This window comes from Coloeus monedula (genome assembly GCF_965178545.1).
Source record: "Coloeus monedula genome assembly, chromosome: 9".
Lineage (NCBI taxonomy): Eukaryota > Metazoa > Chordata > Aves > Passeriformes > Corvidae > Coloeus > Coloeus monedula.
In genome coordinates this window covers 26059137-26072595 of record NC_138789.1, presented here as the reverse complement: position 1 = coordinate 26072595, position 13459 = coordinate 26059137, and the positions used below count along the sequence as shown (strand labels likewise).

Sequence of the window (13459 nt, the reverse complement as noted above, 5' to 3'; positions counted from 1 at the left end):
TACAATGCTACCAGCAGTTGTTACAAGAGGATAGCTCATGTTGCCACAAAAAGTAAAGTGACTGTAGTAGTTGGACAGCATAAGCTCTAGACTGACAGTGTTTACTTTTTATCTTTCAGAGTACTCAAGGACTGAATTCTGTAGCAGATTTTTCTGCAATTAAAGAACTTGATACATTAAACAATGAAATCGTGGACCTGCAGAGGTACGTAAAGGAAGAATAGCCAGAGCTGCCTTGGATTCAGTTGTGCTGTATACTGTTTTTTAAAAAAGCAGTGGTAATAGTGGTGGTAATAGTCTGCTTTGCTAAATAAAGGGTTGGCATGTCTGTGGTACTGTGTGACACTTCTGCTCTCTGTTCACTCACATGAGTGCACTTAATGAAGGGTCTGTCCCTTGTGCCTTCAGGGTGTGTTTTGGACAGCTGTGTATCTCAGCATCCTGAGATGAAAATATTGTCCATTGTTCATCTTTACTGCCAGATGTGAATGGAGCAAATCTTTAGGATGCTGGAACCATACCGAAATGGGTGTTAGTTGTGTATTATTTTTAGAGGGCATTCTAAGGACTTGTTTCTGGTGGCAGTAAGGAAGTGAGATGGGAAAGATCAGTATGTATGCAGGATAGGGAGTGGGAAGATGACTGTGCATGGACCTGTGCTAGGGTTTTGATGGTGGTAAAGATGGGGTTACTTCTCTTCTGTGTAGTAAAATAAACTGTTGGACTGAGAAAAATTGTTTTGATGTCTGCAGACCCTTGGATTCCATTAATTATTTCTAAAGTAATTAAGATGATTTCAAGTGACTAAGAAAATCAAATTCATATGTTTTCTATAGTCTTGGTCATGCTCTTGAAACAGCAAGTGTTTTTCTTCAGTGTTTTTCTTGTTACTATCATAAATCTACTGAAAATTCTATTAAGAACAGTAAATTCTCCTACTTTTTAAGTGAGGGTGCTTTGTCATGATGGAATCTGCCTCTCTAATTCACGTCTCTAGCGGGAATGATTTAACTTGGCAGTGTGTCAGAGCACAGTCTGTTTCCTAAATGCATAATATTTTTTCACTTCACTTGCTTATTCTCTCTTATTACTTCCACTGCCTCCTTACTTCTCCCTACTCTGCCTCCACTGTTCTTAAGGTTATATTAATTCCAGTTTTGGACACTCATATTTATTGACCTGAAATACGATTGTAACTGTGTATATTTGCTGTTCGTATCTTAGAGGGAAATAAATTGTTGGCTGGCATGAATTTTTAGATTAAGTTGTTTTTCAGTGGGTGGGCTTGCAGCCTAACATGCAAGCCAGGCTGTTTGTCTTGTTTTCTTTTCTTACTATGATGTATGAAGGAACCATGGCCTTTGAAAAGTCACTGCTTCCATTTTTTCAGGGGCAAATATACATTGACAATTACTTTAAATTGAATGATAGTAGATTGTTGAAGACAGGGTAGGGCAACTGTTAGTGTGTATTTGTTTTTAGAAAGGGGAAATTGATATGATTTAGGGGTTTAGAACAGAATGGGATTAACAGTGTGCTAAATGTAGAAAACTTTTCATTTTTGGTGAATCCACATTACAATTGGCGAAGTACACTTTCAGACTTGATAGTTGTCATATAAAAATGTAATTTAAACTGAAGTTATTTTTGTTCATTATTGAACAAGATAGATTGTTCAGTTGTTGGACTCAATATATAAGAATTCTAGTCTCTGATTCCATTGAGAAGTGTCCAAGAGCTGCATTTTTGTGACCCAGTAATAGAAATTGAATCTATTTTTGAAGTGCACTTCAGAAAAAAAAACCAAAAAAACCCAAAACCAAACCACCAGGAGAGGAAATGGCCCAAAGAACGACAATGTGTAGAAAACAGTTTTTGGAGACAGTGAGCAAAGAATACAGAGGTGATGCTGTTGTGGTTCAGCAGTTTGTGTGGGAAAGATGTCTGGTGGCCAATAGCTTTGTTAACCTTAATTTGATAAATACAGTGTCAGGAAGGTGGAGGTTGAGGATCAGTTGAAGAATAAAATGCAGAACACTTATTGGGGAGGATAATCCCTCTCTGGTGGGGTTATAATTTGCCTCGGGACGTTGTGGAATCTGCATCATTTTGAGCCTGTTAGCCCTGCTGTCTCTAAATTCTGTTTCAGTTGCACTATATTTTTAGAAAGCTATTTTAAGCTTTTTTTGATCAGCATTGTGGGAAGCTGGACCAGATGTTCTTAATATTCTTTTTTGAGCTGTAAAACCTTTTTCTTCCCCAACAAACCCAGCTTTGCTTTCTTGCATTCGAAGTTAGCTATGGCCCACAAATTTGCAGAATTTCTTCAGGCTTTACTGACACTGCATTCCTCTCTAGGCATGTGAAGTAGTTGAGCTTAACTTGGGATAGCTCACCAACGATGTCAGCCTTCATGTATGCTGGATAGCAACTTTTAAATAGTCTTGAATTATACATCAGGTTAAAAGGACCATAAAGCTGGTCTCTCAATGAGTTGGTCTCTCAGTAGCAGTGAAAGAGCAAAACATCCCCCAGAAAAACAGGACAGTCTGTCTCTGCCATACACTTGCATCAAGACTTTGTTTCAAATTTCAGAGATCTACTTCACCTTAGCAAAGCAAAGAATTTTAATGTAGGATAGATCATTTCTTCTAACCTCTGGTTTGGAAGTAACTGAGCTGTTGCAGCAGAAGAGGTTGGGAGCAGCAAATGCTGGAAGAAACAAGGCAAACCCTTGGCATGTTTTCTGGTATTACCAAACTGAACTCCTACTACATTAGGAATTCCAAAAACTACAGATGGATGTGAAAATAAGAAATACTGGGCAACTATGAATGTAGATAATGCTACCAGCTCTGTGAGTAGTCATCATCTTATTATGGAAAAGAACTATGATTTTTTTTGCTTTTGTATCTAAGGTGATTCAGCCTGGCCAGGGTTGAATGTTTGGCTTGAACGCCTCTGCTGACATAGGGACTTTGCAGTTTTCAACTATGACAAATATTTGCAATGTGCTGGTTCCCATTTATAAATTACTCCATTCACAAATTAGTATTAAATTTAGGGATTTACTAAATCATGAAGCATCTGCATGGGAGAAGCCATTTATTAGTCATTGCTTTTAGTTTATTTGATACAAGGTTCACCTGACCTGGCTACTATTAAAATGCATAGGGAAATTGTATTGCTTTCAAAAATTGGCTTGAATTGGTTACAAGTGTCCTTTGTTGGCAAGATCACAGTTCTTTTTGGGTTGTTTTTTTGGATGTAGTAAGGACTTTATGATCCAGGAAATCTGTCATATCCAATAAATCAATTTTGTTACTTGTTTTTGGTTCTTTCAGTTGCTGAGCATTCATAGAGGGGCATAGGAGCTAGTTTGTAAAAGAAATGGAGGCATTCAGAAGAATTAGTGAATTAAGTAGGTCTGTGTTGTCTTTTCTTTGAAACAAAGAGGCATTTCTGAGGGGAGGAGGGGATGTGTTACGTGCAGACTATATACACTCAGCTTGTTTTCCGTTGCCTGAGACTGCTGCCCAAGCTTTTCTTGTTCTGCTTGACAATACTTCTTTCACTTGATTCTTTCCAATTCATTGTTTGTGCTCTGATTTGGCTCATGGAAGTGCCAGGGGGTGGGTGTTGAATCCTGTTGCTCAGTCCAGATTGCAAGGATTTAGGTACCTGGCTTGTGCTGAAATACAGAGGAAGTGATCTGCATCTCTGACAGTCTCCTAGGCACATCAGTGACAGTGATGTGGAAAGGCTGTACATTGACCATACAGTGCTTGCAGTTCTATTTCTTGCTCAGTTTTCCCACCCCAGCAGGAAAAATAACAAGTATTTGTTTTCCTGCTCTCTTTTATCATCAGTCAGGAAGAATATATATGAGTGTTGGCTGTGCTTGATGGGTGTTTGAGGGCTTGAAGGTATTTTTCAGCCTGATTTGTACATAGATTTGTAGAAGTGCTTTATTGAGACCTTTGTTCATGGAAAGTTGTGGAAGCCAAAGCAGTAGAGGTTGTTTCAACCCAGTGTTGCAATGCTTTAAATATCTAAGTACAGCTATTCTACACAGATGCTTATTGACCTAGAGGAGTGTGCTCTAGCTTTGATTGAAAAGGTAGAGATTTTTTTAGAATTTCTGGTTTCTGATGAATGGAGAGTGAGAAATTTTATGGAACTTGAAGGATCACACTTAACAGAATATAATAGCCTTGTTCTTCCATGTTCCTCTTTTCCTTCCATTTAAACTTTCCCTTTGGGCATAATCAGGAAGCTTCTCTTTATTCAGATAATGAGAAAAATAATAGCAGAGTATAGTCTATAGTAATTATTTGTCAGAGCAAATGTTCAGTTAAGATCTGACATCTGGGTTCTTTTTATTTCCATTGTGTGTGGTTTAGCAGTAAACAAAACTTTCTCAGCTTGAGTAAAGAGAACTTAGAGTAGACCTGCTTTGCTTCAGACACAGAAATGCTTTCTTCTATATTAAATAAGAGTAAACAGTAAAATAAATAGTTTTAGATTGATTAACAATCTGCTATTAAAATATGAAGTTTCTTCGTTTCAGTATATACCAGTAATACAATCTAATAGCTTTTCACTATGGTATTTCATTAGAAATGTTAGGTTTATTGTTCAAATTCTAACTTTAGTGTGTGTGTTGGTTTATTAACAAAATCTTTATGGAAGTAAATATCTAGAGAAGATTATGTAAAAACTGTAATGCTTAATGTTTTTCTGCGTCAGTGAAAGGAGAAAAGACTCCATATGCTGTCTAGAGAGAAACACTCATGATTTTTTTTATAACAGTAACACTTCTGAGTTGTACAGGTTTTTTTCCCTTTCTTAAAGCTATTGTTATGTCTGACTGATGGGAATTTATTGATGATAATTCCCCTGTCATCAGCAGTCACTTAAACTTGAATAAATGTCTGTAGAGGCAGGCTTGATATGACACAGCAGATCACTCCGTGTGGAGTGTCTGAGCAGATTGTGATTCCAGCAAGCCAAGCCAACCAACAGCTGGATCCAAAATCTGACAGGCAAAGGGCATTAATGGGCTCGATTGGCCTGTGAGAGTGTTCCCTGGCTGCTGTGAGCACAGGCATTGCTGTGTTTGCAGGGGTTAATAGATGGAATCTGATGCAATCCCTCCCACTTTTCCTAGCAGTTTTCATTAGACAAGTGCTCCATAGCAACAGTGAGATCACTGGAGACAGTATTTCATTGATTTCTGCCTCCCGCCCCCTTCCATTTTTGAGCCATTCTTAGCACTGGAGTGCAGTTGGTGGAAAGACAGGGGGGGGTTTATGCAGAACACTTATGTGGGCTTCTGTCTTGTAAATAATTTGGAAAGCAGAAATCCCTTACATCTTTCCCATTTAATGTTTCACTATGTATTTAAAGAGAGATACAGGCTTAGGGGGCTGGATAACTGTACCTGCTGTAGCTGATGTTCTTAAGTATTCTTGCATTGTTTGCTGGTCTTCCAGGGAAAAGAATAATGTAGAGCAAGACCTGAAGGAGAAAGAAGATGCCATCAAGCAGAGGACAAGTGAGGTCCAGGTAAATAAAACATCCAATTATTCTTCAGACACCTGATATTGCACCATGTGCTGCTTTCATGACAGTGGGATTACTGAGTCTTTAGATCACGTCACTTATGCAGTAAAAAGAAAAAAAAATTGGTGGCTAACAGAAAGAATGTGCTTTGAAGTATATTTTCTATATAATTTTGGGTTGGTGTAGTTGTGTAAATTTATATAAATGTGCAAGCTTCTTTAGGATATGTAGCATGCATGAAGTTTTAAATTAAAAATATTACAAAAGAATAGATTTTTCTTTTTTTTTTTTTGAGCAAGACTATCTACTGTGTAATTAAAACTAAAGAGGACACTGTAGCACTGTAAATTAATTAATAAACTTAAGTGGCTGAATTAAAAGGACTCATGTATAGGGCTGCTTCTTAAGAGGCACAGTAATTACCAGCTTGGGAGGAATGTTGCCTCAAGTTAATTTTGCCTAATCTAAGTGAATTTTTAGAAGAATATATTGATTTTTATTTGAAAGGATGATACTGAATTTCTAGAATATCAGAAAATTTAAATTTATAAATATTTTGCAGGTGTTAAAAATTATGCAGTCAGCATCAGTGTTCAGGGTGCTGACAGACTAGCCAAGCTCTGAATTAAATATTGCAAAGCAATATTTCAATTAAATTTTAAGTTGCTGTTTTAAAAAGCAATCTTCAGTGTGATATCTGACCACTTATATTTATTTCTAAATTTATTTTAAGAATCTATAATTTTCCATAATCTTTACTTAAGAGCAAATAGTGCAAGATTTCTGCATGTCAATTTTGGTTGGGCTGAAAAGGAACTAATGTTTTACAAGAGTTGTGAATTTTGTGCAGGGTTGTTTAGTATCCTTGGAGCCTGGATGATAATTAATGGTGTGACCTTTGAGGAGATAATCAGATGCTGGCCTGTTGGTCACACTGGCAGCATCTCCAGCAGCTGCAGGAATGCGTGTGGAAGTTGCCCATGCCTGTGCTCCACAGTCATTCCCCTCCCCACCCTGCAGATTCCCTTTCACACTGTTCACAGAATTCTCAGGGGTATTTCTGGCTTTGCACACGAGATTATTTTGTTGGTGTCTTCTGGAATCTGTGTGTGCTCATGTGAGCTTTGAGTTCTCTGGTGCCTTTGCACAAAAGGTTTGTAAAGCTTGATAACAACCTTACCTTGAATGTTACAGTGTCATCTGTGTGTGTTTGACAGGCAGCAGCATCACAGAATCGCCTGAGTCTCTGTATCCTGAGCAGTGGTGTTGGAAGCAACTGTCTCAGGTCTTTAACCTGTTAGTGGTCACAGAAGCTATTTGTTAAACATACCTACAGAGTTCTGTCAGTCTGCAGAGAAGGAACAATCTGGTATTGGCTTGTCAGAAAAATGAGAAACCCCCAGGATCAAACAGGAAATGGCTGCAGCATTTATTTAATCTGCTGGCCCTTTTATATTTTCTTATTCCTGACTGTTGGAGGACCTGCATGTTTCAACAAACTTTCTAGAACTTCAGAGAATAATGTGACAGACTAAGGATATCTTTGCCTCATGATTTTTCTTCTGGTTTTATTCTAATGGGGGCATTTCTAAAGATCGGTGTGCAAAACCAATTTGCTCTAACATGCCTCCTTGCTTCAAGCTTGTTTTGTGGCATCACACTTCAGGATTTCTGATACCAGAATTCCTTCCATGGACACAAATTGTACTCTCAAATATAGCCATGGTCAGTGATCAATCAAACTGATTTGTATAGGAGGAGGGAAAGAATGACAGCTTTTTCTTCTATAAAATAATTTCTATACTATGTAAATAGGTACTAAAAAGCAAAGACAGAAAAAGAGTTATAAGGAAAATTAGCCTATTGATGGGGTTTGATGTGCTTATTAAAATATCAGCTCTTCAGGAGCAGAGACTAAGGGGTGGTGTTCCCTCAAAGTTACATGTTCCAACTATCCCCCTCAGCACTGGATTTTCTCTTTATTGCAGTGCATCAATGCCATTAGAAAGTCAATGAAGTTTTACTTTTCTGTCCTCTTTCAGGCTTAACATTTCTTAGCACGTGATTTTTTCTGGGGAGTACTGCCCTGGCAAATTATTAAACCCGTTGTCCATGGAAATATAGATCCCTAAACTTCCCTTATCCTACCCTATATTGGCATAAAGAGTTATAATGATCATAAATCTAATACAAGGGTTACTATTACCATCAGAATGCCAGTTTGTAACACCTGAAGTATCTTAGTGGTTTTCATATAGAATCTCATTCAGTGCTTGAACATTAAGATGCTGCTTCTATGCTGAAGGGTGTTCTTTGAAATTGAATCTTAATTGGAACCTGGTTTACTTCACTGTGGTGGTTTCACGCTGGTTAGGTGCCAAGAAGAGGTATCTTTGAGTATTGTAGCCAGTTTTTGGTATTGTATCTACTCCAGCCTTGACTTCTGGAGTGGTTAGGTGCATATGTGAACAAAAACCACCACAGGTTTTGGGTTTGGTTGGGTTTTTTTCCTTCTTTTCTCTTCTGGCAGCCATCAGGCTTAGTTAGGTCTCTTCACTGCTTCTCTACTGCTGTGCCTAGGACAGAGAAAAGTGGAGGTGATCTATATTTAGCTTATGTGGATGTGAATTCTTGCTTCCTGTAGGAAAAAGGAGGCTGAAGTCTCTTTAAGCTGTTACTTTTTTCCTCCACTGCTTGTGTTAAGTGTCAGCTGATCCTTGCTTTTCAAAGCCATGTATAAAATGGATGGATCAAGAGTGTCCCAATTATCCAAGTCAGTAGCTGCTCTAAGAGCTTTTTGTGTGCACAGTGTTTTTTCTCTCATGGGTTAGAAATAACCAGTATTTCTCCTAGTCTGACTGCTATATACTGACATACTCTTCACTGAAATTCAAATTCGATTTGGGAGGTTTTTGTGAGGGGCTTTTTTTGTGTTTTGGCTTGGGGGATTTTTTTGCTTGGTTTTGTGGTTGATTTTTTAACGTAAAAGCATCTATGATGTATCTTTGGGTAGTCCTCCAGTTGTCTTGAGGTTACCTAATTCCCCAGCATCTGACTGCTGCACCATATGCCTTTCTATTTCTATCTGGCTTTTTGTCCTCATTATGTGGAGGTGTTAGCACACAACACATGGATAAACTGTCTCCCTCACCAGAAAGAACCCAAACAAAACACCCCTAGAAAAGGAGAGCAGGATTGTAGCTTAGAGCAGCACACAAATGTGTGATCTAATCAGAATTTCATGTCTGCTTGTTTTCTTATCCTCCTTAATTTTTTTTGCTCCTTGTTCATTTTTTACTGTTGTTGATTATTCTTCCTTCAAATGCCATGTTTTCTCAGAAAGGCTGCAATCTTCTCTTTTCATCTAGTATTTTTTATTTTGTATTAATCCTTTTTGATCTCCCTGTATTATCTTTTCCTCTTGACTTTGACGATTCTTTCTTCCTAATTTCTTTTCTTGACATGTTTTTCAGTGTTATCTCTGCAGCTTGTTGCAGTATAACCATTCCCGTGGTTCAGAAATGAACTAATTATTTTATGATGCTACTTAATATACTTAAAACACAAGATACATAATCTCTGCTCTTACGTAAATCAAAAGATTCCATATTGCTGTGTACAAAATGTGCATTTCTTACCCGTATTGGTACACAGAAAATAAGTTTTTGGTTGATCCTTGCAAAATTAGGGGCAGGAATGCCCTAGGAGGCAGTGCATTTGGGTTAATGGTCTTTCACCATGCTCCAAAAAACAGTTCTTATTTTTGGCCATGTGGTTTTGAAGGGGAAAGGAGCAGAATAAAGAATTTCTATTATCAGAGAATCACAGAATGGTTTGGGTTGGAAGGAGCCTCAAAGCCTATCTTGTTTCAACCCCCTGCCATGGGCAGGGACACCTTCCACTATTCCAGGTTGCTCCAAGCCCCGTCCAACCTGGCTTGAACACTTCCAGGAATGGGGTACCCACAGCCTCTCTGGGCAACCTGTGCTAGGGCCTCACCACCCTCACAGGGAAGGATTTTTTACTAATATCCCATCCAAACCTGCCCTCTGTCAGTGTGAAGCCATTTCCTTGTGTCCTGTAACTCCATGCCCTGATAAAAAGATCCTTTCCAACTTTATTGTAAGCCTCTTTTAGTTCCTGGAAGGGGCTTTAAAGTCTCCCTGGAGCCTTCACTTCTCAAGGTGAACAACCCCGTCTCTCTCAGCCTGTCTTGGTAGCAGAGGTGCTGCTCTAGCCCTCTGTCCATCTTCATGAACTCCTCTGGACTTGCTCCAACAGGTCCATGTTCTGAATAAGAAACTCAGTAAAATATAGTGCTAAAACATAGGACAGAGACAGTGTAGCAGCCTGAATAAAGACAACTTATAAATTCAAAATGAAACCCTGAGCTTTCTGTAAAGAAAACAGTTAATCCATGTGTTGGTGCGTGATCTCAATACTTCAGTGAGATTTTTTTTACTGAAGAAAAGCAAACACAAACAACCTGATTATTTTTATGTCATTGAATTAGAATCTGAGGAGAATTGCTTGTCTGGTATCCCTGCCAGCTTCTGGAAGATAATTTGTTGATACTTTGAAATCTGGGTTAGCACTGCGGAATTCAGTGGTTAGGGGGAGAGAGGGAACAAATGTAAAGCTGATGTGTTTTATTTCAGGATCTCCAGGATGAAGTAAAGCGGGAGAGCAGTAATCTGCAAAAGCTGCAAGCTCAGAAACAGGAAGCACAGGAAACCCTTAATGATCTTGATGAGCAGAAGGCCAAGTTGGAAGAACAACTTAATGACATCAGGCAGAAGTGTGCAGAGGAGGCCCATTTGGTAAGTCTGGTGGCCAAGGCCCTTGGAAGAACAAATGCCTTGTCTTGAAGAACTTGGCCTTGCAGAGTTACAGTTGTTGGGGCAGGAGAAAAAGCTTTAATGAATAAATAGCCTGAGTGTCAAGGTTTTGTGGCTGACAGAGCATAGGAAATACATCACTCACTTCATTGTTTCTAGTTTAGAACCAGTGTGTCAACAAACATATTGAGATATACTTGCACACAAATGAGGTTTAGAGCAAACAGTTAGCAAAATTTTATAATACCATATAAATGTAGTTAGAAACACTTAATTACTGGGACTGATTTCTTAGTGGTTAAAAATATATCATCTTAGGTAATTTTTTTCTAACATAAAGCTATTGTATTTCTTTAATGTCTGAAATTATCTTTTCAATACTAGAAATACCTCTGTTGGTCAGAAGAGCAGCTAAAATAATCTGTTCTTACTGACACCAGTAGAGAATTAACAGCTCATTCAGTATGATCTATAATCTCTGCAATAGCTGTGAGATATTTTTCCTTTTTCTGATCATAAATAATAGTATTTGGTTGTGTTTGAAAATGTTGTTTAGGTTTCTGGGTGTGGGTTTTTTGTTGTTTTTTTTTTTTAACTTGAAATGTTGTTCATGCTTTAGATTGCCATGCTGAAGGCTGAAATAACAAGTCAGGAATCAAAGATTTCAGCATATGAGGATGAACTGACCAAAGCCCAAGAGGAGCTGAGTCGCCTGCAGCAAGAAACTGCAGAGCTTGAGCATTGCATAGAGTCTGGGAAAGCACAGCTGGGACCTCTTCAGCAACATCTGCAGGATTCACAACAGGAAATCAATTCAGTAAGGCAGTGTGAAAGACCCACCCCCCCAAAAAATATTTTGAGCTGGCAAACTTTAGTGTGGTTTGTCTTAAGGGGAAGGCGTTGTTTCCTTTTTTCTTCGCTGTTTGCTCATGTCTTTAGTTACGTACACATATGTTCTGTGCTAGTAGTTGTTAGGATTTTTAGAGGCCGATTTAAGTCATACTTCATGGTCTTTCTCCAAGTTTAATAATTAAAGGGATTAATTTATTATACTCCATGGATAATTTGTCATAATGTAATGAATGAAAAATGGATGTTGCAGACTTAAATTCTCTGTGTCCAGTAGTTATTTAGGTTTTCATCCTCAGTCATGGCCTGGGGCACGCTCTCACAATTCCTTAATTGATGTGAAGTTGATATAAAATTACTGATAGCATTTACTTAGTGCATTGTTGAAGGGGGGAAGTAAGGTGGATGTAAGAAGAAATTGAGTTGAGATTAGACACTGAGAAGCAGAGAGCTGTCTGCATTGGTTTTCAAGCCCTGTGCTTTGAGGTGGCTGCTGTTGCATGGAACATTTTCAGTTTCTCTGTGTTATCAGTGATTTGTTATTACTTCAGTGATGCATGAGCTTGCACACCCTTTCCTCATGGTTCTCCTTCCCTGTTGCCAGCTGTGTTATGTATGAGCCACTAGCACTGATACCAAGTTGAAAACAAAAGGCAAAATCCTACCTTAGAACCCTAGAAATGGCTGACTTTTGGGGTGGTCATTTCACACAATTTACATCTGTAACTTGCTAATGAGTCTTGTAACATTCATAATTTTAAAATATGGCTTTTAGTTTAGAAACTGAGAAGTAAACAAGTGGATTTTTTCATCATTTCATCGCAGCTAGAGAGAAGGTTATACTGTTTGTGTTTTTATATGGCAAGAGGTGCTTGCCATGAACAGATTTGAGACTGATAATATGAGTGGTTATGCTTGACTGTACCACTGACATTTTTTTATTAGGTTTTATAACAGTACTCCTGATTTTATTGCTCTTGACTCACAAATAAGGAACAGTAGGTGCTTTGGTGCTTTAGGCGAGATTATCCAGTGGCTGGTCTGAGGTCAGTTAATTTGAAAGACACCTGGTGGTGTCTTTGCTGACACCCTGAGAACTCTATTAGGTGACTGATGTAGCAGAGTTCAGTGGGATTTAGGCACCCAAATATCTGAACTAAGCTTATCCTTTTGCATAACCTGCCAGCTCCAGTAATTCCGTCATAACTGGCAGATTGGTTGTAAATATTTGCTGTAAGGCACTGCATTAAGCATATTGCTGAAATAATAACATATTTATATAAGTGTCTGCTTAGGAACATGACTTGGCTTTTGTACACTTCAGAAGTCATGTGGGAGATAATGAAATTGTAATGTTCCTTCTCAGAAGGTGAGAATTCTGATAAAGCAGCCTTTTTAATTTTAAGGAAATTGCAAATACATAATTTAGGAAAAAAACCCAAACCACACACACACACACAAAAAACCCCAACCCAAAATAAAAACAAGAAAAAAAACCCCAAGCAAAACTCCCCAGTAAATCTAAACAAACAAAAAAACCCTGAAACATTTGCAACTTTTCTCATGAGTTTGAGTAACAACAAGTCTTGGTATTGCCAGTGACAGTCTTCTTCCTTTGGCAAAAGGTGTCCTTCAACCACTCTGCACTTCTGCTAAATAGGATTTCTGCTTATCTCTCAAATTCCACCCTTTGATTGACAGAGCAGGTTTTTATTATATTTGTTTTTCTAAATAAGATTTTCAGACATGTATCACCCACCTTGTATTTAGGAAGGGATGGCCATATTTACTGGCTTCCATGTGCTGCCATACTGATGCAAATACATTTATTTCTGTTCACAGGTGCAGACGAAGCTTCTTGAGCTGAAAGAACTGGAAAATAACCAATTTAGTTGGCACTCTCAGCCCCATAGTACACTTGTTAATGGAACTGTGGATCATTCTAGTCTTAGCAACAGCAGCAGTGAAACTGCAAACCTTAATGACAATGCTGAGAGGGAAAGTATAGCAGAAGAGGAACAAACAAACAGTGTGTCTCCAGTGAGTAGTGTTTTGCCTGCTTGATCACGATGCATTGCAGCTGTGAAATTGGAATAAGTTAAGAATGTACTAAGATTGATTATGTTTTTAAACACTTGCACAACTGAAATTTATGGGTGTTTTTCTGAGGGACTGTGTTTCCACATATCTGAAAGTTCATAAGCAGA

The 13459-nt window shown here is 38.3% G+C and overlaps 1 protein-coding gene across 2 annotated transcripts in view; it reads left to right on the top strand.

The window, feature by feature from the left end:
* EPS15 (epidermal growth factor receptor pathway substrate 15) overlaps positions 1-13459 on the top strand; it is a 47792-nt gene that overhangs the window by 20914 nt on the left and 13419 nt on the right. For both annotated transcript variants that reach the window (XM_082287381.1, XM_082287382.1), the window contains exons 12-16: positions 120-205; positions 5496-5568; positions 10224-10385; positions 11023-11220; positions 13095-13292. In XM_082287381.1, coding sequence (XP_082143507.1) covers positions 120-205; positions 5496-5568; positions 10224-10385; positions 11023-11220; positions 13095-13292 — 717 coding nt within the window. The remainder of the gene's footprint in view (positions 1-119; positions 206-5495; positions 5569-10223; positions 10386-11022; positions 11221-13094; positions 13293-13459) is intronic.